Genomic DNA, 26,862 nt, shown 5'->3' on the forward strand with positions numbered 1-26,862 from the left:
ATGGTAACGAGTACGCAGTCACTCTCATATGTGATTTAACCAAGAACTTAGTTGCCATTCCAATAGCAAATAAAAGCGCAAAACATTCGCTAAAGCTATATTTGAATCTTTTATTTTAAAGTACGGTCCAATCAAGACGTTCATAACGGATATGGGAACAGAGTATAAAAATTCAATAATTACTGACCTATGTAAATATTTGAAAATCAAAAAAAAAACATCTACAGCTCATCACCACCAGACAGTTGGAGTGGTCAAAAGAAGTCATAGAACTTTAAACGAGTATATACGATCCTACATATCGGCGGACAAAACCGATTGGGACGTATGGCTTCAATATTTCGTATACTGATTCAACACGACCCCATCTATGGTACATAATTACTGTCCATATGAATTAGTTTTCGGTAGAACAAGTAATTTACTAAAACATTTTAATAAGTTACATAGAACCAATATATAATATAGATGATTACGCTAAGGAAAGTATATATAGGTTAGAAGTAGCATATGCTCGAGCAAGTAAACTGCTTGAAGCACATAAAGAGAAAACCAAGAGAGAACGCTATAGTCGAGTTCCCCGGCGGTTTGTGGGCGTTAGGGTGGGCGTGGAAACATGAATCGACAAACTTGCGCTGCGTCTATGTCTCTGGAGTCTCTATACTTAATCTCAACTTTCCTAAGATCTCAGCGTTCATACGAACGGAAAGACAGACAGACGGACGGACATGGCCAGATCGACTCGGCTATTGATCCTGATCAAGAATATATATACTTTATATGGTCGAAAACGCTTCCTTCTGTCTGTTACATACTTTTCAACGAATCTAGTATACCCTTTTACTCTACGAGTAACATACTTTTCAACGAATCTAGTATACCCTTTTACTCTACGAGTAACATACCTTTCAACGGGTATAATAAGGTAAATTACGACTTTAAAGTAAACAACATATAGTTAGAAGTAGGATATAAAGTTTTATTAAGAAATGAGCCAGGTCATAAATTAGACTTTAAATACACAGGCCTCTATAAGATAGAAAGCATAGGAAATAATAATAATATTACATTACTTACTAATAAAAACAAGAAACAATAAAGATATTCATAAAGATACATTAAAGAAATTTTATTCATAATTGATTTTACACTTATATTTTCCTTAATTATTTATACAAAATAAATGTATATGTATATCTTTATTTCTTATCACCTTAGCGCCTATGTAATATTAAGAACCTTTAAGTACAATATTACTTAACTCTCTCTTTTTGACATGTTTGCCGAAGTCGTTTAAGTTGGGATCGGCTTTCGGGACATTGGGGAGCATCTCCTAAATGGATCGTCCTAATCCCCCGTTGGATACACCATTTTTGGTCTATCAGCACCGAATTTTGTTGTGTAGAACGTGGAGCACCAACTTTATAGAAAGTGGGTTCCCTCGTACACCACAGATTTCTCCCAGGCGTTGACTGTTGGAGGTTATTTCGCCTTTTCTCGGTCACCAGAGCCTTTCCTTAGGCACCCCAAAGGTTATAGGATGATTTTTGGTCTGTCCACGACCTTTGTGCCGTCTCCCTTCCCTCGCCATTTTTGCTGTCGCGCTCTTTATCACTTCTCGATCGTTAGTGCGAAAACCCAGGCACTGGGTGGCTCCACACGAAAACCAATTGTTCCAGCTAGGCCGACACTAGGATAGGCACACTTCCTTGCAGCGTAACCCAAAAACGTTTGTATTTGAACAAGGTTCTTATTCGAGTCCTGCAACAGAGTGTATCAATGTGTTTGTACTTAAATATTTTATGTATTGTTGATAATAATTTTAGCAACCCCTTTATAATGTGTTTATCAACTCATTTAATTGAATTCTATCCATATTATTCTTATATCTGCTGGAATTTACTTTAATTGATAATACTTCTTAGAGCGGAGAGTCAACAAAACTACTGGACTATTGAAGACTACAAAAGTCGCTCTGGGGGCTCTTGTGTTTAAAATATTAAATATTAACTACAAAATGGTGAAATCCCAGGCAATTCCTAGGTTAAAACAACTTCAAGTTTTAATCATTTTCACAAACCATTTCGATACTGACTTCATGGTTACCGAACAACCTCAGTCAAGTATTTTATTGGCCAATGCTTTACTTTAATATTATAAAATTGAATTTTGGTTTAATAATAAATTGTAATTTTGAGACTTTTATGACTGTAAATGAGTAGTAAAAATTTGGTATTGCTTACTGTGGGTTCGAAAATTATATTCAAACAATCTGATTCAAAAAATTGCAGGGTTTTGAAGCTAAATGAAACAACCTGAAACAAATCAGATATTTGTTTAGAGCAACGCCGAAGGGTTTCGCCTGTTTTTTTTTGGGACTGAAGGCAATTAAAGAGCACCCCTGAGATATTTCTATTCCTAAAAAAATAATTTAACATACTTCAAAAAAAATTCTGTACTTTAACTTAACTTTAACTAATGCTACGTCGTTTCTGTTTCGGTTTGTAAAACATCAAGCCCGGTAGATTTTAAGAATTGGTTAATTTAAAAATGTAACTTATTAATATGATGAAGCATTATTTAAAATTAACTTTTGTCTTTGACGTCTGTGCCTATACATTTGTTTATCGCGATATTCAATTTCATCTCGCTTACCACTTATACCATAACTTGTTTCTTCGCGCGAGTTATCGGTGACGGCACAAGCATGCCTTCACCTCCCCCGAAACCCCCACGGGCAGCGACCTACATATGAGACACTCAACCCGGACACACACCGCAGCAAAGTCATCAACCCACACTGGATCAGCAGAGTCAGGATTCCCAAGAATCCAACCGAAGCACTGGAAGGGGCATCCGGATAAAAAGTGCCGACGCAAGGGGTTTCGCAGACCAAAAGAATTGTACGCTAGGCTTAGAGGAAAATTTATTCTGAAAATAAAATCATTCTGTCACCGAACTTCAAACGAGTCGCTTTAATTACTACAAATCCTCCTTGGCTTAAATACAAAACCGAACAGATCCTCGCCCACGACATAACTGGCGCAGCCGGAAAAGGAACCTAAAGGATATCCAGAGCATCCAGAGCATCCAACAGAAGAAGGATATGAAGATCACCGGGATATTATTAAATATTATACTGTAATGCAGGTAAGCAGCCGGCCAAGTGACTTCAATAAGTGAGTGCAAATGTAAAATAAAGAAAGAAACGAAATTAAAAATGATGCAGTGCACCCAAAGAAATTTTAAATTCCGTGCGCTTAAAAGAAAAACAACCGACTCCGAACATACATAAATACCTTTATACACAAGAATAAATATGCAAAACCAGCAAATTACGGTGTGCGGAAGCAAAATAAACGGCATTAACAATTGTGCATTACACACGCAAATCTAGAGGCATATTAATAAATATATATTAAAACGATCATCAATCGCTGATGACTGTAAGGCATCGAGCATTAAAAAGTGAACACTAAATATGCGACGAAACAAATATACTATTAAACCCTAAAGTTCACAATTTAAATTTCGTACTACATACATACTACGTACTACGTACATATTTTTAGCAACGATCAATCGCTAATTGCTGCTATAAAATGCATCGCGCATTAAAAAATGTACACGCCTAATATGTACCACAAAAAATAAATAAATAATTTTTACACAAAAAATTATAGAAACATATTTTTAGCAACGATCAATCGCTGATTGCTGCTATAAAATGCATCGCGCATTAAAATATGTACACGCCTAATACTATGTACCACAAAAAATAAAATAAATAATTTTTGCACAAAAAATTTATAGAAACACATTTTTAGCAACAATCAATCGCTGATTGCCGCTACATAATGCATCGCGCATTAAAATATGTAAACGCCTAATATGTGCCGCAATAAAAAAAAAAAAAAAAATAATAATAATGAATAATTTAGCATATTACACAAAAATTTTATGGAAACATATTTTTAGCAACAATCAATCGCTGATTGCCGCTACATAATGCATCGAGCATTAAAATATGTAACGCCTTATATGTGCCGCAATAAAAAATAAATAATTTCCCATATTACACAAAGAAAAATTATAGAAACATACTTAGGCGGCAATCAATAATAATTAATAGCCGTTCATGCATCGCGCATAAATATGTGAATATAGCCACACTGGGAAAAAAGGGGGAAACGAAACCTATGTGCCACAACTTAACAAATGCTAGTGCTCCGCCACCTAAATTAATGCTTGTGTGTATATAAGTGCGGCCGATCATTTCTTTCTGTGGGCCGGGCAAGAAAGGGGAAACCGGCACCGACGGCAGTTCGTAGGGAGCCCCCCCTCCAGGCCTCGGCAACCGCACTTAACAGTCGACCACTTGAGTTTGTTTACGTGGGCACACATACTTGCATGCACGCCGCAGCGTCCGGCCGCTACATTGTAGACGGTGTCGCATGACAACATAAAACTATATTCAGTAAAATCGACAAAACGACCGCCGCGGAGTCGGATGCTTTTGCGCAACGGATGCTAAAATAAAAATATACAAATAATCAAATTTTACGACTGCAGTGCACAATGTATCAAGAAAACACTTAGAAAAAAAGAGAAACACTGCACTGAAACCACTTGGCTCGGCGGCTTTATTAGATTACTTTTTATCGATTGAGTAAACAATTATTAATGACACCCACTTGCAGATCCCAACGGATCAACCCATACACTACACAATAAAAAATTTTTACGAATGATAAGTACAAACAAACAAAGAAAAAACATAAATAAAACATCGTAATATATAAAATCTTACATTAGCACACAAATACATATATATATATATATATTTTTTCCATACTATTACACATACACATTTTTTATACTCTAGTAGTATAAAATATCAATATACAGATAACCAAATATCGTCAAAGATAGATAGGAAAAATTAAAAAGGGAAAATAAAAAAAGAAATAGGCCGAATATCTTAACGTTATACTTACGCGAATTTTCACTTGCGAATAAAAGGGGTTCCGTAACCTAAATGTCAAAGAGGACAATAGTGGACAAAACGAGGTCCAGGCTAGGTCTCAGGAGTAGCGGTAGTCTACCAGAAATTAGGGAGGAAGAATTAATAGCCATGGATTCGGGACACGCCACCGGGGGTTCTAGAACCACCAGCCCGATCCCCGGCGGTTCGAATAGTATAGGGAATATGATCACTGTCCTGAATACTTCAATTAATACTACTCTGTCCACTACATTGAATCCGAAAGATATTTTAGCATTTGTTAAACAACTACCGACTTTCGATGGGACCCCGGGGACCCTACAGAAGTTCATTGTAAGCGTGGAGGAGGTCATTATGTTAATTAGAGGAACTGACCAAACACCTTACGGACAGCTATTGCTGCGTACGTTGAGGAACAAGATAATAGGGAGAGCGGACGAAACATTAAATATGCTGGATACTAAGCTGGAATGGGATAATATTCGCGACAACCTAAAACGCATGTACGCATGCAAAAAGACGGAACCCATACTAATATCTGAAATACAGAACCAACCAAACGGTCTCTCCTTCGGGAAGCTTTTTTACGAAATTACCAGGCTCAGGAGTGAACTACTTACACTGCCAACTAATTCAGAACAGGGGGTCAGTGCGGAATCAAAAAGAGCCCTCTATGATGGCATTTGCCTAAATGCCTTTTTAGTCGGGCTCCGCGACCCGCTCAGAACAGTCATTCGGGCTAAAGGGCCGTCGACCATTGAGCAGGCCCACGAATGGTGCCAGGTGGAACAAAGTTTCATGTACCAGAGACAAAATAGGGATAACAACTATAGTAACAGCTTCGACCGTAACAGGTCTTATCAAAATAGATCAGGCGGACGCTTTGAGCGTAACCGCAATTACCCCTCGAACAATTATAGGCAGGACTATAGGAGTAATAACCCTTTCCGACAAGAGGAGTCCCGGAACTACAGTAATAGGGGGCGTAACAACTCCAGGGATGGATCACGCGACCCGCAATCAAATAACTCAGGTCGGCGTAACAGATCCCCCCAAAGGGCCCCCGCCAACTTCAATAACATTGATGACAGCGTAAATTTTCAACAAGGAGCCTCGACCGACAAGTCGGTTACTTAAGTAACAAAACTCCTGGCTCTGCCCTTCCCTATGTAACACTGACTCTTTTTGACCCCCCCAAACTCCTAAAATTCCTTATTGACACCGGGTCATCCTACTCATTTATCGACCCGGACATTATTCCCCAAGAATTGACGCGGACACTTGACCAGGACGTAAAAATAACCACTGTCTTGGACAGTTATACACTAAGAAAAGCAAGACACTACCTATACCGAGGGAGTTCGAGGAGCAAGGGGTCATGAACCTCCTGCTCTTCAAATTCCACCCCTTTTTCAACGGGCTCCTCGGTATAGACTTCCTAACTCAAAATAAGGCAAATATTGATATTGAGAATTTAACCCTCAAGACAAAATCTGCCTCAATTCCAATAATAACACGAACTAACAGGGGTACACAGGAATTGCACATTCCACCCCACAGCAGATCTCGCGTCAGACTGCCTGTAGACATTAACAAGGGACATTTTTCCGTCAATGCAGTGGGTATTAGTAACAACCTTACCATCACGGGGGGCCTCTACACAGCTATCGACGGACACAGTTACTTTGAGGTAACTAACAACTCTCACGACGAACGGACACTCTGCTTAGACCAACCAATAGAAGTTACACCGTATAATGAAGACGAAAACAACCAATCGACCACATCCGGACGGAACACCTAAACTCGGAAGAGAAAAAGGGACTCCTCCTCGTCTGCAACAAGTTCCGGGAGCTGTTCTACGATGAGAAGGAGACTCTCACCTTTTCGAATGCCGTCAAACACTCGATACCAACAACAGACGATATGCCGGTACACGTGAAAACATACAGGTATCCTTACATCCATAAAGAGGAGGTACGGAGCCAAATAAAAAAGATGCTAGAACAGGATATAATCCGAAATAGCCACTCACCTTGGGGCGCACCTGTCTGGGTTGTACCCAAGAAAACCGACTCGGATGGCAATAAGAAATGGCGACTGGTCATAGATTTCAGGAAACTGAATGAAAAAACCATCGCCGATCGATACCCCATTCCCAACATCAACGAAATTCTCGATAGTTTAGGCCGTGCCACGTATTTCACTACCTTGGACCTGGCAAGTGGGTTCCATCAAATCCAGATGAACCCCGAAGACAGGGCTAAAACAGCATTCTCGGTCGAAAATGGCCATTACGAATTTACTAGAATGCCCTTCGGTCTAAAGAACGCCCCCGCCACATTTCAGCGTGTTATGGACAATGTCCTAGGTTCATTAATCGGAAATATATGCCTAGTCTATCTAGACGACATCATAATATTCTCCACTTCATTACAAAAACATTTGGGGGATATCGAATTAGTCTTCACAAAACTCCGTACGGCCAATCTAAAAATTCACATTTGGCAGGTATAGCAGAAAGCCTATTATTCGCAAAACTCAATATTGTCCCCAAATACATCTTAGATAATGATGAGATACAAAAAATCAAAATGTCATTAACAGATCAAAACGAAGTTTACAACCTACTATCACTCGAAACTAGCACAGAAAAGAAAACAATTGTTTTTGAAATTAAAATACCAATTTTGTCTCCAAATAATTACACACTGTACCAAATTGTAACCATACCGTTCAACGGGACGGAAATTGTAAACCTACCAAAATTTATTTTAGAGGATAGAATAGAACTTAAAACACTAAACACAAATTGTATTAGAGTTAATGATTTATCAGTTTGCGAAACCCCCACCGACCCCGACAACCCAGAATGCATCCATAACCTGCTAGCCAACAAGACAGCGACATGTACCGTGGTGGAAACCATAACCCAGACACGGATCTACAGCCCCATAGAGGGACTCCTGGTTATCCTCAACGCAAGAGACGTTAATATGACCTCCGATTGTATACCGAGCAAAAGTTTAAGCGGGTCGTTTATTATAAATCACGACAGTTGCTCCATCACCATCAACGGTACGAAATATGCCGACGCCACCGTCACAATGACCGATAGATGGCAGATGGATATAACAAAGACCAACGACGTTAAAACCATGCCAGCCATAGAACCCATCAACCTTCAACAACTGCACCTCAGTACGCTCAAAACCAAGTGGGCTATCAACACCATGCAGAGCAAAGCGGCGGACCACTTGACAACGATATATATATTGATCGCAAGCTCTATCGTACTAGCAATCGCCGCATGGATCTGGAGGAAAGACAAGATTATCTATGCAACTACTTCCCTGCCAACCACCGGAACTCCAGCTATACCTTCGTTGTGGCCCTCGTTCCGTCTTGAGGGGGGAGGAGTTATCGGTGACGGCACAAGCATGCCTTCACCTCCCCCGAAACCCCCACGGGCAGCGACCTACATATGAGACACTCAACCCGGACACACACCGCAGCAAAGTCATCAACCCACACTGGATCAGCAGAGTCAGGATTCCCAAGAATCCAACCGAAGCACTGGAAGGGGCATCCGGATAAAAAGTGCCGACGCAAGGGGTTTCGCAGACCAAAAGAATTGTACGCTAGGCTTAGAGGAAAATTTATTCTGAAAATAAAATCATTCTGTCACCGAACTTCAAACGAGTCGCTTTAATTACTACAAATCCTCCTTGGCTTAAATACAAAACCGAACAGATCCTCGCCCACGACATAACTCGCGCATGCGAAAAGTAGAGCCCTCTTCTGTTAAGGAAAAACTATGGCTCCAGGGAAACCCAATTTAGGGGATAACCGCTCTTCCAGCCTAAGCGTCAGCCAAGAAAAAAAGACCATATCAGAAAATACCTCCCGGAAACGCATCCTAAGAACCCAAGGTTTTTAGTAGTCTCATTAAAAAATCCACCAAAACTATTTCAGAGTTTTCTAGATTCGTAACCCACAAAGCTCTTAAGAACATCAAAAAAGACATCATATCGATCTCAACTCTCCGCAATGGTATTTTTCTCGAGCTGGTCACATCCGCCCTACCCGGGTCATGCGACATCGAGTGCGAAATCCACAACCCCCTTATCTTAGCTAAAAGAACAATTTACGCTCCCTGCTTAATAGTCATCTCGGAAAAGGACGTTGTTAAAAAATTAAAATCACAGAATGTTTACAACGTTTTTAAGATTATTTTGGAAATTTTCTTGTAAAGTTTGACCTATACACCCTTCCCAGAAAATTAGACAAGAGAGAAAGCTATAATCGAGTTTTCCGACTATTAGATACCCACTACTTAGCTAGTGGGAGTGCGAACAAGAAATTTTAATATCGGTAGAAATTACCCGCCCGTGTTGTGAAATTCGCTCGGATTAACACAAAGTGTTATTCCATATATCTTAACTTTGTCCCGTAAAAAATCGTATTTCTTTTATTTATACAAAAACAAGAGAGAACGCTATAGTCGAGTTCCCCGACTATCTGATACCCGTTACTCAGCTAGTGGAAGGGAAAAGAAGAGTCTTAAACACAGTTTTTTGGCGGTTTGTAGGCGTTATAGTGGGCGTGGCAGAACGTTTCTTGGCAAATCGATAGAAATTCACAAGACCAATATAAAAATGAAAAAATATCAAAACATTTTTCAAAAGTGTCGGCGTATCAGCTTTGGGCGGTTTGAGGGCGTTAGAGTGGGCGTGGCAACATGAATTGACAAACTTGCGCTGCTTCTATGTCCCTGGAGTTTATATGCTTAATCTCAACTTTCTAGCTTTAGTAGTTCCTGAGATCTCGACGTTCATACGGACGGACAGACGGACAGACGGACGGACAGACGGACATGGCCAGATCGACTCGGCTATTGATCCTGATCAAGAATATATGGTGGTTTATATGGTCGGAAACGCTTCCTTCTGCCTGTTACATACTTTTCAACGAATCTAGTATACCCTTTTACTCTACGAGTAACGGGTATAAATATCGTACGTGAAGTAGAACATACCAATATAGACAGAAAAGTAAACTGACGTTATTTATTCCTCACAGCCCAACAGCTGGTGATTTTATAATATTAAGCACAAAATTAGTTCACAAGATTAGTGAAAGCATACGTTTTTGCTAAATGCGCACACATGGCTGATGGCGAAATAAGGAGTTCGTTTGAAAATATATGTAAAATTATGTTCAATTTAAATTCAACAAAACAAATTTATGTATGTATATCAAATTGAAATTCATAAAGCAAACAGAATTAGATATGCAAAGTTGAACCTAGAGGTAATTACAGTCCATATAATTTAGTTTTCGGTAGAACAAGTAATTTACTAAAACATTTTAATAAGTTACATAGCATAGAACCAATATATAATATAGATGATTACGCTAAGGAAAGTATATATAGGTTAGAAGTAGCATATGCTCGAGCAAGAAAACTGCTTGAAGCACATAAAGAGAAAACCAAGAGAGAACGCTATAGTCGAGTTCCCCGGCGGTTTGTGGGCGTTAGGGTGGGCGTGGAAACATGAATCAACAAACTTGCGCTGCGTCTATGTCTCTGGAGTCTCTATACTTAATCTCAACTTTCCTAAGATCTCAGCGTTCATACGGACGGAAAGACAGACAGACGGACGGACATGGCAAGATCGACTCGGCTATTGATCCTGATCAAGAATATATATACTTTATATGGTCGGAAACGCTTCCTTCTGTCTGTTACATACTTTTCAACGAATCTAGTATACCCTTTGACTCCACGAGTAACATACTTTTCACCGAATCTAGTATACCCTTTTACTCTACGAGTAACATACTTTTCAACGAATCTAGTATACCCTTTTACTCTACGAGTAACGGGTATAATAAGGGAAATTACGACTTTAAAGTAAACAACATATAGTTAGAAGTAGGATATAAAGTTGTTTTAAGAAATGAGCCAGGTCATAAATTAGACTTTAAATACACAGGGCTCTATAAGATAGAAAGCATAGGAAATAATAATAATATTACATTACTTACTAATAAAAACAAGAAACAATAGTTCATAAAGATAGATTAAAGAAATTTTATTCATAATTGATTTTACACTTATATTTTCCTTAATTATTTATAAAAAAAAAAAAAAAAATGTCGTACACTATGTATATCTTTATTTCTTATCACCTTAGCGCCTATGTAATATTAAGAACATTTAAGTACAATAGTACTTAACTCTCTCTTTTTGACATGTCGTTTAAGTTGGGATCGGCTTTCGGGACATTGGGGAGCATCTCCCACATGGATCGTCCTAATCCCCCGTTGGATACACCATTTTTGGTCTATCAGCACCGAATTTTGTTGTGTAGAACGTGGAGCACCCTCGTACACCACAGATTTCTCCCAGGCGTTGACTGTTGGAGGTTATTTCGCCTTTTCTCGGTCACCAGAGCCTTTCCTTAGGCACCCCGAAGGTTATAGGATGATTTTTGGTCTGTCCACGACCTTTGTGCCGTCTCCCTTCCCTCGCCAAAAATATAATATAAATTTTAATATAACGTTAACGTTATGTTCGCTTACCCAGAATGGGTCCTATCAAAAAAAAGATTCAAATTTTAATTTTTCCCAGCTCTCTTTGGATCACGAACGCCGATCTGGCAGCGCCGGTTTTCTGGCAACGCGGTTCTATCCAGACCGCCCACTGCGATGTCCTATCAGCTGAGCCACCTCAAACAAAAAAGTGGAAATATAATTTAATTGGAACTATTTTTGCTGTCGCGCTCTTTATCACTTCTCTATCGTTAGTGCGAAAACCCAGGCACTACTGTTATGTGGCTCCACACGAAAACCAATTGTTCCAGCTAGGCCGACACTAGGATAGGCACACTTCCTTGCCGCGTAACCCAAAAACGTTTGTATTCGAAAAAGGTTCTTTTTCGGGTCCTGCAACAGAGTGTATTTGTACTTGTTTGTACTTAAACATTTTATGTATTGTTGATAATAATTTTAGCAATGTGTTTACCAACTCATTTAATTGAATTCTTTCCACATTATTCTTATATCTGCTACTATATAATCTGCTGCTAATACTTCTTAGAGCGGATAGTCAACAAAACTACTGGACTATTGAAGACTACAAAAGTCGCTCTGGGGGCTCTTGTGTTTAAAATATTAAATATTAACTACAAAATGGTGAAAACCCAGGAAATTCCTAGGTTAAAACAACTTCAAGTTTTTATCATTTTCACAAACCATTTCGATACTGACTTCATGGTTACCGAACAACCTCAGTCAAGTATTTTATTGGCCAATGCTTTACTTTAATATTATAAAATTGAATTTTTTTGGTTTAATAATAAATTGTTATTTTGAGACTTTTATGACTGTAAATGAGTAGTAAAAATTTGGTATTGCTTACTGTGGGTTCGAAAATTATATTTAAACAATCTGATTCGAAAAATTGCAGCGTTTTGAAGCTAAATGAAACAAGCTGAAACAAATCAGACATTTGTTTAGAGCAACGCCGAAGGGTTTCGCCTGTTTTTTTTTGGGACTGAAGGCAATTAAAGAGCACCCCTGAGATATTTCTATTCCTAAAAAAATAATTTAAAATACTTCAAACTTAAAAATTCTGTACTTTAACTTAACTTTAACTAATGCTTCGTCGTTTCTGTTTCGGTTTGTAAAACAACAAGCCCGGTAGATTTTAAGAATTGGTTAATTTAAAAATGTAACTTATTAATATGATGAAGCATTATTTTAAATTAACTTTTGTCTTTGACGTCTGTGCCTATACATTTGTTTATCGCGATATTCAATTTAATCTCGCTTACCACTTATAACATAACTTGTTTCTTCGCGCGCATGCGAAAAGTAGAGCCCTCTTCTGTTAAGGAAAAACTATGGCTCCGTATTAACCATGGCTCCAGGGAAACCCAATTTAGGGGATAGCCGCTCTTCCAGCCTAAGCGTCAGCCAAGAAAAAAAGACCATATCAGAAAATACCTCCCGGAAACGCATCCTAAGAACCCAAGGTTTTTAGTAGTCTCATTAAAAAATCCACCAAAACTATTTCAGAGTTTTCTAGATTCGTAACCCACAAAGCTCTTAAGAACATCAGAAAAGACATCATATCGATCTCAACTCTCCGCAATGGTATTTTTCTCGAGCTGGTCACATCCGCCCTACCCGGGTCATGCGACATCGAGTGCGAAATCCACAACCCCCTTAACTTAGCTAAAAGAACAATTTACGCTCCCTGCTTAATAGTCATCTCGGAAAAGGACGTTGTTAAAAAATTAAAATCACAGAATGTTCACAACGTTTTTAAGATTATTTTGGAATCTTTCTTGTAAAATTTGACCTATACACCCTTCCGAGAAAATTAGACAAGAGAGAAAGCTATAATCGAGTTTTCCGACTATTAGATACCCACTACTTAGCTAGTGGGAGTGCGAACAAGAAATTTTAATATCGGTAGAAATTACCCGCCCGTGTTGTGAAATTCGCTCGGATTAACACAAAGTGTTATTCCATATATCTTAACTTTGTCCCGTTCCTATAAAATCAAAATCGTATTTCTTTTATTTAAACAAAAACAAGAGAGAACGCTATAGTCGAATTCCCCGACTATCTGATACCCGTTACTCAGCTAGTGGAAGGGAAAAGGAGAGTCTTAAACACAGTTTTAGGCGGTTTGTAGGCGTTATAGTGGGCGTGGCAGAACGTTTCTTGGCAAATCGATAGGAATTCACAAGACCAATATAAAAATGAAAAAATATCAAAACATTTTTCAAAAGTGTAGGCGTATCAGCTTTGGGCGGTTTGAGAGCGTTAGAGTGGGCGTGGCAAAAAGTTTTTTGGTAAATCGATAGAAAATTACAAGACTAATACAAAAGTGAAAAAATTTCAAAACATTTTTCAAAAGTGTGGGCGTGGCAGTTTTGGGCGGTTTGTGGACGTTAGAGTGGGCGTGGCAAAAAGTTTTTTTTGCAAATCGATAGAAATTTAGAAGACCAATACAAGAATGAAAAAATTATTAAAACATTTTTCAAAAATGTGGGCGTGGCAGTTTTGGGCGGTTTGTGGGCGTTAGAGTGGGCGTGGCAACATGAATCGATCAACTTGCGCTGCTTCTATGTCCCTGGAGTTTGTATGCTTAATCTCAACTTTCTAGCTTTAGTAGTTCCTGAGATCTCGACGTTCATACGGACGGACAGACGGACGGACATGGCCAGATCGACTCGGCTATTGATCCTGATCAAGAATATATGGTGGTTTATATGGTCGGAAACGCTTCCTTCTGCCTGTTACATACTTTTCAACGAATCTAGTATACCCTTTTACTCTACGAGTAACGGGTATAAATATCGTACGTGAAGTAGAACATACCAATATAGACAGAAAAGTAAACTGACGTTATTTATTCCTCACAGCCCAACAGCTGGTGATTTTATAATATTAAGCACAAAATTAGTTCACAAGATTAGTGAAAGCATACGTTTTTGCTAAATGCGCACACATGGCTGATGGCGAAAGATGATGGAACAAAATAGGAGTTCGTTTGAAAATATATGTAAAATTATGTTCAATTTAAATTCAACAAAACAAATTTATGAACCTAGAGGTAATTACTGTCCATATAATTTAGTTTTCGGTAGAACAAGTAATTTACTAAAACATTTTAATAAGTTACATAGCATAGAACCAATATATAATATAGATGATTACGCTAAGGAAAGTATATATAGGTTAGAAGTAGCATATGCTCGAGCAAGAAAACTGCTTGAAGCACATAAAGAGAAAACCAAGAGAGAACGCTATAGTCGAGTTCCCCGGCGGTTTGTGGGCGTTAGGGTGGGCGTGGAAACATGAATCAACAAACTTGCGCTGCGTCTATGTCTCTGGAGTCTCTATACTTAATCTCAACTTTCCTAAGATCTCAGCGTTCATACGGACGGAAAGACAGACAGACGGACAGACGGACGGACATGGCCAGATCGACTCGGCTATTGATCCTGATCAAGAATATATATACTTTATATGGTCGGAAACGCTTCCTTCTGTCTGTTACATACTTTTCAACGAATCTAGTATACCCTTTTACTATACGAGTAACATACTTTTCAACGAATCTAGTATACCCTTTTACTCTACGAGTAACATACTTTTCAACGAATCTAGTATACCCTTTTACTCTACGAGTAACGGGTATAATAAGGGAAATTACGACTTTAAAGTAAACAACATATAGTTAGAAGTAGGATATAAAGTTTTATTAAGAAAGAAGAAAATAAGCCAGGTCATAAATTAGACTTTAAATACACAGGGCTCTATAAGATAGAAAGCATAGGAAATAATAATAATATTACATTACAACAAGCTGACAATCTACAAGCAGATTTTAGCTCCAAACTGGAAGTACGGGTGCCAAATCTGGGGCTTGGCATGCGACAGCCAAATCAAAAGGATCCAGGTTATACAAAATAAGGTCGCAAGACTCATCACCGGATGCGAGTGGTTTGTGCGAAACACCACCCTGCACAGAGACCTGAAACTCGCAACGGTATTTGACGAGATCAACCAGCACTCGAGCAGATACCGTGACAGGTTGGAGCGCCACAGAAATCGGCTGGCCAGTGCTCTAAATAGATCTATTCAGCCACTAAGAAGGCTGAATAGAAGACAACCGAGGGATCTCATATCCCGATCTCCTGTGACAAGGGGCAGAAGTTGACACTTATATTAATTCCTATATGTTATCTGTGATTGTTATGTGTAAAATAGAAAAAGCTAACTGTAGTTAGCAGGCTCGCCCAAATGGGCTGAATTAATAGAAAATAAGGACACAAAGGGGCTCCAAGTTTCCCCGTATGCCTTAATAAATAAAAAAAAAAAATAATAATAATATTACATTACTTACTAATAAAAACAAGAAACAATAGTTCATAAAGATAGATTAAAGAAATTTTATTCATAATTGATTTTACACTTATATTTTCCTTAATTATTTACAAAAAAAAAAAAAAAAATGTCGTACACTATGTATATCTTTATTTCTTATCACCTTAGCGCCTATGTAATATTAAGAACATTTAAGTACAATAGTACTTAACTCTCTCTTTTTGACATGTTTGCCGAAGTCGTTTAAGTTGGGATCGGCTTTCGGGACATTGGGGAGCATCTCCTACATGGATCGTCCTAATCCCCCGTTGGATACACCATTTTTGGTCTATCAGCACCGAATTTTGTTGTGTAGAACGTGGAGCACCAACTTTATAGAAAGTGGGTTCCCTCGTACACCACAGATTTCTCCCAGGCGTTGACTGTTGGAGGTTATTTCGCCTTTTCTCGGTCACCAGAGCCTTTTCTTAGGCACCCCGAAGGTTATAGGATGATTTTTGGTCTGTCCACGACCTTTGTGCCGTCTCCCTTCCCTCGCCAAAAATATAATATAAATTTTAATATAACGTTAACGTTATGTTCGCTTACCCAGAATGGGTCCTATCAAAAAAAAGATTCAAATTTTAATTTTTCCCAGCTCTCTTTGGATCACGAACGCCGATCTGGCAGCGCCGGTTTTCTGGCAACGCGGTTCTATCCAGACCGCCCACTGCGATGTCCTATCAGCTGAGCCACCCCAAACAAAAAAGTGGAAATATAATTTAATTGGAACTATTTTTGCTGTCGCGCTCTTTATCACTTCTCGATCGTTAGTGCGAAAACCCAGGCACTACTGTTATGTGGCTCCACACGAAAACCAATTGTTCCAGCTAGGCCGATAGGATAAGCACACTTCCTTGCAGCGTAACCCAAATACGTTTGTATTCGAAAAAGGTTCTTATTCGAGTCCTGCAACAGAGTGTATCAATGTGTTTGTACTTAAATATTTTATGTATTGTTGATAATAATTTTAGCAACCCCTTTATAATGTGTTTACCAACTCATTTAATTGAATTCTTTCCACATTATTCTTATATCTGCTACTATATAATCTGCTGCTAATACTTCTTAGAGCGGAGAGTCAACAAAACTACTGGACTATTGAAGACTACAAAAGTCGCTCTGGGGGCTCTTGTGTTTAAAATATTAAATATTAACTACAAAATGGTGAAAACCCAGGCAATTCCTAGGTTAAAACAACTTCAAGTTTTAATCATTTTCACAAACCATACTGACTTCATGGTTACCGAACAACAACAGTCAAGTATTTTATTGGCCAGTACCACTCCAAGCTTCGAGAAGTAAAGACGTGCGACTAATTAACAGCGGACCTATACGCCTTATCAGTTAAAAACCAACAACAACACTAACCATATAAAAAAATTTTTTGGACAAACAAACGACATTAAAAGAGAACAAAAAAAAAAAAGTGACAAAGCAAAAAGGGCTAGTGCCCAACAACAATGCCTACCGAAATAAATAGACTATTTAAATCATCCGACAATGGACCCAAATTCATAATCATAAAAAGAACAGACAATGAAACATTTAAAAACGTAAGCCCATTCTTAAGGAAAAAAGTTATTGACTACGCATGCAACGGTGAAGTGGAAACAGCCAAGGTCAAAAAAGAAGGATCGATGCTAATCAAAACTAAAGACACCCTACAAGCACAAAAACTTCTAAAAATGACTAACTTTCACAACTTCCCCGTAGAAGTAAGTGAGCACAAGACCCTCAACTTCTCCAAAGGAGTTATTTACTCCAATGATCTCCGTAACATCGACGACGAAACAATTGTAAATGAACTAAAACCACGAAACGTGACAGAAATACGGAAAATTAAAAAAATTGAAAACAACGAACCTAAAGAAACTGGCCTCATCATTATCACCTTTGCATCACTAACGCTTCCAGATACACTGATGATTGGATACGAGAGAGTGAATGTACGCCCATATATTTCTCTTCCACTCAGATGCCGAAACTGCCTAAGATTCGGACATCCCACAACTGCTTGCTCATCAAACAAAATATGCATCAACTGCTCCGCAGAACAACACACAACAACAGACGAAATATGCACCAAAATTAAATTTTGCGTAAACTGCAAATACGATATCCCAGACAACAAACACAGCCCATTAGAAAAAACATGCCCAGCATTTATAAAACAAAAGGAACTAACATCTATAAAAACCCTCGAAAAAGTCGACCACAAAAAGGCCCTAATGATTTACTACTCACGACATACCCACCAACCTACTCTATACTCAACCATAACAACCGAAAAAACAACAAAAGAAGCCACGCCAATCACCAAACTACCCATCGTCTTACCCAATTCACTTCAGAACGGAAAAAATACTGCCTCCACCTCTTCAGCCGCTAAACCCCCATCTAGAAACACCACAACATATGATGACCTCGACACACTAATGGACACCACCCCGATCACTGCATCTACATCAATACTGAACTCCTCCATACAAGAAGACCTAAAACTAAGAATTTACACCAACAAACAAAACACTCTCGCCAAACCCCTTAAATCTAAAGAAAAAACTGAACAAAAACAAAAAAAAAATAATAGCAACAAAACCCCACTTCTTAATAGCGACAGCGACAGTATCTAATACAAACAAAAATAAAATAAATACAAAAAAAGTAGAATGCAATTATACATCAAAACAGGTAAACTGTCTCTATTTCCTAAATTAATTAAAATCCCAATTTAAAAAAAATGCTTAAAGTAATACAGTGGAACATGAACGGTTACATTAACAACTACAACCAATTGCAAATTATTATAAAAAAACACAACCCTAAGATAATATCCATACAAGAAACACACTTACACTCTACTCAAAACATACCTATTCCAATAAACTACACCATCTATCACGAAAACACCGCCACAAACAGTTTTGGAGGAGTTGCTCTCCTCGTCCATAACTCATTACAACATTAAAATGTACAAATCAACGCCTTTGACTTCGACACAATAGCAGTAACAATTCACTCCAAATTCAAGTTCACCATATCATCATCTTACATCCCACCCAACAAACCTTTTACAATACAAAACCTCAGAAATATATACGACAACTTACAACCACCCCTTCTAATAACTGGAGATTTTAATAACTGGCACAGGAGCTGGAGCTCACAAACCAACAACCAACGAGGAAACACATTATTTAAATTTATCAACCAAAACTCATTCGTAACACTTAACAACGGCTCAGAAACCCACTTTACCACACATCATACATTCACACACATTGACCTTTCCATTGGAACACCATCTATTAACCTAAACTCAAAATGGTATACGGACAGCTCGCTTTCAGGCAGCGACCATTACCCAATTCACATAGACCTATTCGAAGAACATAACATGAACAACCCAATTGAACGACCAAGATTTAACCTTAAGAAAGAAAACTGGCCCCTATTCCAGGAAATTGCGGATAAGCTGTCTATTGAAAAGCCCCCAAGCTCCAATGTTAATAAAGAACTCGCTATTATTACAAGAATAATAATTCAATCCGCCAATGAATCCATCCCCCAATCACACCAGTCTAGAAGACAGCGGAACGTTCCATGGTGGGACCAAACCCTCCAACAATTAAGAAATGAAAAGCAAACAGCATGGAAAAATCTCAACAGAAACACTAATATGACAAACGTATTAGCCTACAAAAAATCCAACGCCAAACTCAAACGAGAAATAAAAATAAGAAAAAAATCAGCAACGGAAAGCTTTAAAGCCGAAATTAGCCCAAGCTCACCCATCGGAAAAATATGGACTAAAATAAACCATTTCTGCGGCCTGAAAACTAGGCACCACATCCACTGCCTTACCGATCCCAATGACACAAGACAAAGCATTATGGACAATAATGAAATAGCCAACTACCTCTGCACCCACTGGTCTAAAGCATCGCTTGACAGAAACTTCCACACAGCATTCATACAAAGGAAATCAAATCCAATCCCTCACACACACGTCCCATCCCCTACAGCGCTTAGCATCGAACAGGACATATCTCTTACAGAACTCCTTGCTGCACTTAACCAACTTAAAGGAAAAACTCCAGGCCGAGACCGTATAAGCTATCCTATGCTTAAAAACCTATCCGGAAACCTACATAAAAGACTGCTAAAACTTTTCAACAACATCCTTAGCTCACATATACCTCAGCAACTTAAAGTAAGCAACGTCATACCAATACCCAAACCGAACACGGACAAAACCAACATTAACTCCTACCGACCCATATCACTCAATCCATGCATATCCAAAGTCCTTGATAAAATAATAGCAAAACGGCTATGGTGGTTTGCTTCAAATAGCAAGCTTCTAGATAACGGCCAAATGGGATTCAGAAAGGGAAAATCGGTTTCTGATTCTCTAGCTATGCTAGATTATCAGATAACTGCATCCCTATCAAAGAAAAGCCACGCGTCGATCATCTCACTAGACTTCGCCAAAGCGTTCGACAGAGTAGGCATCCACAGCATCATTGACGAACTCATAGCCTGGAAAATAGGCCCAAGGATCTCCAGCTACATATCATACTTCCTCACCAATAGAAAAATAACAGTCCTTTCCAACAAATGCTACTCAAACCACCAACCACTACACAATGGAATACCGCAAGGAACCCCCTTATCTGTGATATTATTCGCAATAGCATTCAACCAATTAAACAAAATACTAGCTACGCACAAACAAATTGATTTCACTGCTTACGCCGACGTCTTCACAATAATTTACAATCTTGGGAAAAAACAAAACAACCTCAACCTAGACGCACTTCTCAACGACATAAATCAATGGTGCAACTACTCGGGTGCATCCCTCTCAACCAACCAATGCAAACATCTGCACGTTTGTAGGAAAAGAACCTGCAAAAGAACCTTGCAAACCATCGATACCCCCATACAAAATGTAACGTCCCTCAAAATACTAGGAATAACAATAGCCAGAAACTACAGATGGAACAAACACATAGAAAATCTTACTTTAGAACTAGCTAAAAGACTAGACGTCATTAAATGTCTAGCCAACAAAAAATTCTGCTGCAACACAAACACAATAATATATGTGGTCAAATCAATTATTATGTCCAAAATAGACTACGGAGTACACATTTATGAAAATGCTCCAAAATCAACCCTGAGCAAACTAAGAACGATTTACCACTCAGCAATAAGAATCGCCTTCAATGCCTTTCGCACCACTCCAATTAACAACCTATTGCATGAAGCTAACATACTGCCAATAGAACATAGAACAATATATGCAACACAAAAAAACATCAAAATCATAATCAACTCCAAGCTCTCACCAATTGAAAAAATTTACAACAAAATTAAAAATTCCAAAAGAATACCAAAAGTCCCGTCTTCACTACACAACACAATAGAACAACTAAAAAAAGTAAATATTTATGTATCACCCGAAACAAGCAGGAAAGAAAAAACCCCACACTGGCTGTGCAGTAATACAAGCACTAACACCGCACTACACACCTCATCCAAAGCAGAAACGGCACCATTAATATACTAACAAAAGTTCATGGAATTAAAAAACACACTAGCAGGCAGACACTTTCTTTACACAGATGGATCCAAGTCAGCTAGCGGAGTCTCATATAGCGTAACAACGGAAACAGAAATTATTTACCACCATATACTCCCACAATACTCCTCCATATACACAGTCGAAATAGCAGCAATTCTGACAGCATGCAACCACGCCAGCAAACAACGAGGAAAATTTGCAATCTGCACAGATTCCCTATCAGCCCTAAAAGAAATTGAAAACATAAAAAGCCAAAACTACTACACCACCTCCATCAGAAATATCCTAAGCAAATACAAGAGAAATAAAATCTTAATTCTATGGGTCCCGGGACACTGCGGGATTCCAGGAAACGAGCTCGCGGACGAAACAGCAAAAAACGCACATAATTTCCCTTTGATTACCCAAAAAAACTTCAACACATCAGACATCTTGAAACACATCAAACAAAACACTGTAACCTTTAAAACTTCAATATTTAACAACTCATCAATCCACTACAAAAATATTAGCCACGACAGCATCCCGACGAAAAACATCTCACGATCAGACTCAATAAAATTCACAAGAATAAGACTAGGACATACCAATCTAACCCACAGCCACATACTCAATAAAACTCCACCACCAATCTGCACAACCTGCAACATCAACATAACATTACAACATATATTATATTATATATTACTCGACTATATTACTCGACTGTCCTGACCTTCAGCAAAACAGATCGAATCTCTTGAAACAAACAATTGGAGAAATCACCTCATTTGAAAACATTCACCAAACAATACAATTCCTAAAAAATACGAACCTTTACCATACAATATAAGCAAAAATAAAAAATCATATCCATAAATAACATAAATAAATTAGCTTTAAAAACCTATTACATAGTAATTAACCGTAAAATAAGAACCTCCCTTGTACATATAATATAACCAAACTCAACAAAATGTATATAACTCAGCTTAAGGCCCTCAGCTGCTATAGCTAATCCAAAATTCCGCATAATTTTAATCATGCGTTAATTTCTCAATAATAAAATAAAATTTTATTGGCCAATGCTTTACTTTAATATTATAAAATTGAATTTTGGTTTAATAATAAATTGTAATTTTGAGACTTTTATGACTGTAAATGAGTAGTAAAAATTTGGTATTGCTTACTGTGGGTTCGAAAATTATATTCAAACAATCTGATTCGAAAAATTGCAGGGTTTTGAAGCTAAATGAATCAAATCAGATATTTGTTTAGAGCAACGCCGAAGGGTTTCGCCTGTTTTTTTTTGGGACTGAAGGCAATTAAAGAGCACCCCTGAGATATTTCTATTCCTAAAAAAATAATTTAAAATACTTCAAAAAAAATTCTGTACTTTAACTTAACTTTAACTAATGCTACGTCGTTTCTGTTTCGGTTTGTAAAACATCAAGCCCGGTAGATTTTAAGAATTGGTTAATTTAAAAATGTAACTTATTAATATGATGAAGCATTATTTTAAATTAACTTTTGTCATTGACGTCTGTGCCTATACATTTGTTTATCGCGATATTCAATTTCATCTCGCTTACCACTTATACCATAACTTGTTTCTTCGCGCGCATGCGAAAAGTAGAGCCCTCTTCTGTTAAGGAAAAACTATGGCTCCGTATTAACCATGGCTCCAGGGCCACCCAATTTAGGGGATAACCGCTCTTCCAGCCTAAGCGTCAGACAAGAAAAAAAGACCATATCAGAAAATACCTTCCAGAAACGCAGCCCAAGAACCCAAGGTTTTTAGTAGTCTCATTAAAAAATCCACCAAAACTATTTCAGAGTTTTCTAGATTCGTAACCCACAAAGCTCTTAAGAACATCAGAAAAGACATCATATCGATCTCAACTCTCCGCAATGGTAATTTTCTCGAGCTGGTCACATCCGCCCTACCCGGGTCATGCGACATCGAGTACGAACTCCACAACCCCCTTAACTTAGCTAAAAGAACCATTTACGCTCCCTGCTTAATAGTCATCTCGGAAAAGGACGTTGTTAAAAAATTAAAATCACAGAATGTTCACAACGTTTTTAAGATTATTTTGGAAACTTTCTTGTAGAGTTTAACCTATGTCAAAATCGTATTTCTTTTATTTAAACAAAAAATATCGTACGTGAAGTAGAACATACCAATATAGACAGAAAAGTAAACTGACGTTATTTATTCCTCACAGCCCAACAGCTGGTGATTTTATAATATTAAGCACAAAATTAGTTCACAAGATTAGTGAAAGCATACGTTTTTGCTAAATGCGCACACATGGCTGATGGCGAAAGATGATGGAACAAAATAGGAGTTCGTTTGAAAATATATGTAAAATTATGTTCAATTTAAATTCAACAAAACAAATTTATGTATGTATATCAAATTGAAATTCATAAAGCAAACAGAATTAGATATGCAAAGTTGAACCTTTTAGCAATGTAATTAATTTTTTTACGTAATATGTGAAGGAGTGCTCTCCTGGCTGGGCAGCGCAGGCTCAGTTAAACGTTCGCCACATTAATAAGAAGGCGATTCTATTCACTTGTAACTCAGTTGATAAGCAGAAGCTGAAGCGAAAACTATGTTGGCGGATAGTGCAACTTTGTAAGACATTCAAAATAGATAGCGTTCCTTGCACAATTAATTTTTTTTTAGCACTTCAGCTATCTTTTTGGGAACGTCTGTGGTGCTTGTTTTTTCTTCAAGTTTTTCGGAAGTTAACCCAATTAACAGCGGATCTTTCGCGACGCCTTTGGGATGCCACCGTCGGGTATATACATATAAAGTGACACAGTCTGATCTTCAAGGACACGAGTGTTGGGACTATGTAAGCGTTTGGTCTTGTTGGGGACGATGTGACTCAAGCGAAATTTCCGATTGGAAGTTCCCTTACAAGCGGTCTTTCCATCCTGTCTGTGTCCATGCCCAGCGGCAGCCAGTTGTAGCTATCCTAAAGAATTGTCACCCTAAAGCAAAAGACAGCGTAAGCAAGTACCAGTACATGGAAGCAGTGAACTGCCACTGCCAGACGTGCTCCACGCAGGATACTAGCTGCGAGGCTCCGGCCAATAATGAAATGGCTGGCGGTAGCAAGGCAATAATGGTAGGTGCCGATACCAAAAACTTGGACTATTAAGGCGAGTATGGTTCCTTACTAAATTGTGTAGGGTAATGTGATGGCTTTATCTGCAAAAATGCCTAATATAAAAAAACTCAATAAATCAAAATAAAATTAAAATTTTGTATTTATAATTTTAATCGGCTAGAAGGGATTCTAGTAATGTCTGCGTACTACATATTTTAGCCATCTATAGGTATTTGGGACTTGAGTTCGAACTGTTTTCTTGGGCTATTAGGTATAAGCAATAGAGCGACGAAATGCCCAGCCCAATAGCTCCACCAAAAGCACACGTCCTGAGGCCAGCTATAAAATACAATGCAACTAGTTTATAAATATATTTTTTCGATATAAGACAAATGCATCTAACCTGTTGACTTGTATAGCAGTCCTGTGGCAGAGCCCGCAATTACTGTGTTTATATGGTCATCTTCTCCACGGAAAAACTGCAGCAAAACTCCACAAGCCGAATAAAGCACTGTCAATGTACCCAATGTGTTCGCAGTCCCCGAGCCTTGCTTCATAATGTGATTAATTAACCTTTGCGTAAAGTAAAAGTTGTTAGGTTGTGACCTATTTTAATTACGCCATTTACTTACTGAGTTCGACGCACTTTTCCTTTCTGCTCGAGTGCCTTTGTGACTTTAAAACCATTATAAATACCGGCTAGGCCGCCAATTCCGCCGCCAATCATTACTGATGTGCCTATCTGTGAGAAGGCCAATTCAAAGCGTCCACGCTGCTTGTTAGCCCCCTCGGGAAAAATAAACTCTGGCTGTGCTTGATGCAGATATCGCGAATCATAATTGAGATACGGCGAGACCGGAGTTTTACTAAAGGAACTTGTAGCGGAAGTGTTGTTGGGTTTTACTGCTTCTTCAACTGCACATCGTTTTGCATTTCAATTAAAAAAAAAAACATACCAGCCAGCTTTTTAATAATTAAATAACATTATGTAACCAAATTCTTTGTTGCTTACAGGTTGGTGACTGCCCTTCAGCAAATGGTCTTCTTGGAAAGTCGTCACTCATTTTCCAAATTGTTTTGCAGTCCTAAGAATGGTGCTATACTTTTTTTTACAATTATCAACCAAATTCCTTTGCTCTATTTGCAAAGGAAACGACCTTATCTGTGATTTACTTGTTTTTAAAACTTTATTGCCCTATAAATTTGACATCTGTATTCAAGCATTCCTGTTCCTTCACATTGAGTCCAGAAGGCATGACCCACAAATAACAAGAAGAATTACTATCATTCCACAAAATTGATTATAGTTACACGAACACTATTTACAAATGTGCGTCAAGATAGCGGCAATTGATAAACGGTGGATAAGGAAAATATAATATGTTCACACTGATCACTTTACCATATTTGATGTGGTTTTAATTTTTAAACATTTCTTTGGTCCTATGTGTGACCACTCTGGTTTTTAATGAGACTAACTTCTGAACAAGTACATTGCATTTTATATTTATATATACGGGGACGGATCAATTTGCAAAATGCAATTAATATGTTCACACTAATCACTTTATTTCAAGAAAATTTAATTTACCCTATTTGATAGAGTAATTTTTTTTTTTTTTAATTTCTTAAATTAACTCTCTGGTTTTCAATGAGACTTACTTCTGAACAAGTACATTGTATAAAAGGGGGTTAGTGGCCGTTGATCGATAAAAATTTAGAAGACTTATAAAAAATAAACATTAATTAAAAGTGTAGTCATGGCAGCTTTGGGCTATTTGTGGGCGTTAGAATGGACGTGGCAGCATGGGTCAACAAACTTGCGCTACGGATATGTATCTGGAGTTTGTATACGGACGACGGATATGGCCAAATCGACTCGGCCATTTATCCTGATCAAGAATTTCTATACTTTGGATGGTCGCTTCCTTCTGTCTGCTACATACTTTTCACCGAATCTAGGATACCCTTTTACTCTACGAGTAACGGGTATAAATATATTTTTCGAATATTGCCAGAATATTCGTATATTCTGCCATATTCTGATATAATAAATATAATTTGTTTGTTACATTTTTAATTAGATAGGCATGGTTGTTCTCAAAAAGGGTTGTGAAATGTTCCGTCATATAGTAATCAAGATCCAAATATAAAGACCCTAATCAAAGTAACGGAAGACATTTGCACTTATTAAAATAGGTTTCTGAATA

At 38.0% G+C, this 26,862-nt stretch overlaps 2 protein-coding genes across 3 annotated transcripts; one reads left to right on the plus strand and one right to left on the minus strand.

Annotated features, from left to right (window-relative positions):
• Positions 1 to 23,515: 23,515 nt before the first annotated feature.
• On the plus strand, positions 23,516 to 24,805 carry LOC26536130 (thyrostimulin beta-5 subunit). Of its 2 annotated transcripts, XM_015189770.3 has the most exons (3): positions 23,516 to 23,691; positions 23,756 to 24,171; positions 24,223 to 24,805. In XM_015189770.3, the coding sequence occupies exons 2-3, from the start codon at positions 24,149 to 24,151 to the stop codon at positions 24,701 to 24,703; spliced, it is 504 nt and encodes a 167-aa protein (XP_015045256.1). In that variant the 5' UTR covers positions 23,516 to 23,691; positions 23,756 to 24,148; the 3' UTR covers positions 24,704 to 24,805. The 2 variants fall into 2 exon arrangements, with proteins under 2 accessions (XP_015045256.1, XP_015045257.1); XM_015189771.3 differs by having other exon boundaries at positions 23,516 to 24,171.
• On the minus strand, positions 24,800 to 25,926 carry LOC6539212 (mitochondrial import inner membrane translocase subunit Tim23). Its single transcript, XM_002086074.4, has 4 exons — positions 25,665 to 25,926; positions 25,285 to 25,567; positions 25,056 to 25,225; positions 24,800 to 24,991 (listed from the first exon to the last, which is right to left on the minus strand). Exons 1-4 carry the CDS (start codon positions 25,714 to 25,716, stop codon positions 24,876 to 24,878), a joined length of 621 nt encoding a protein of 206 aa, XP_002086110.1. The 5' UTR covers positions 25,717 to 25,926; the 3' UTR covers positions 24,800 to 24,875.
• Between the last annotated feature and the right edge of the window lie 936 nt (positions 25,927 to 26,862).

This window comes from Drosophila yakuba, chromosome 2L (genome assembly GCF_016746365.2).
Source record: "Drosophila yakuba strain Tai18E2 chromosome 2L, Prin_Dyak_Tai18E2_2.1, whole genome shotgun sequence".
Lineage (NCBI taxonomy): Eukaryota > Metazoa > Arthropoda > Insecta > Diptera > Drosophilidae > Drosophila > Drosophila yakuba.

Excerpts from the sequence above, each read along its gene's own strand:
- LOC26536130 (XM_015189771.3), top strand. The coding sequence starts at position 24,149 with ATGTTGGCGGATAGTGCAACTTT. Across the intron at positions 24,172-24,222 it reads TTGGCGGATAGTGCAACTTT|CACTTCAGCTATCTTTTTGG; the intron begins GTAAGACATTCA and ends ATTTTTTTTTAG.
- LOC6539212 (XM_002086074.4), bottom strand. The coding sequence starts at position 25,716 with ATGAGTGACGACTTTCCAAGAAGACCATTTGCTGAAGGGCAGTCACCA. Across the intron at positions 25,568-25,664 it reads TGAAGGGCAGTCACCAACCT|TTGAAGAAGCAGTAAAACCC; the intron begins GTAAGCAACAAA and ends AACGATGTGCAG. Across the intron at positions 24,992-25,055 it reads ACTGCTATACAAGTCAACAG|CTGGCCTCAGGACGTGTGCT; the intron begins GTTAGATGCATT and ends TGTATTTTATAG.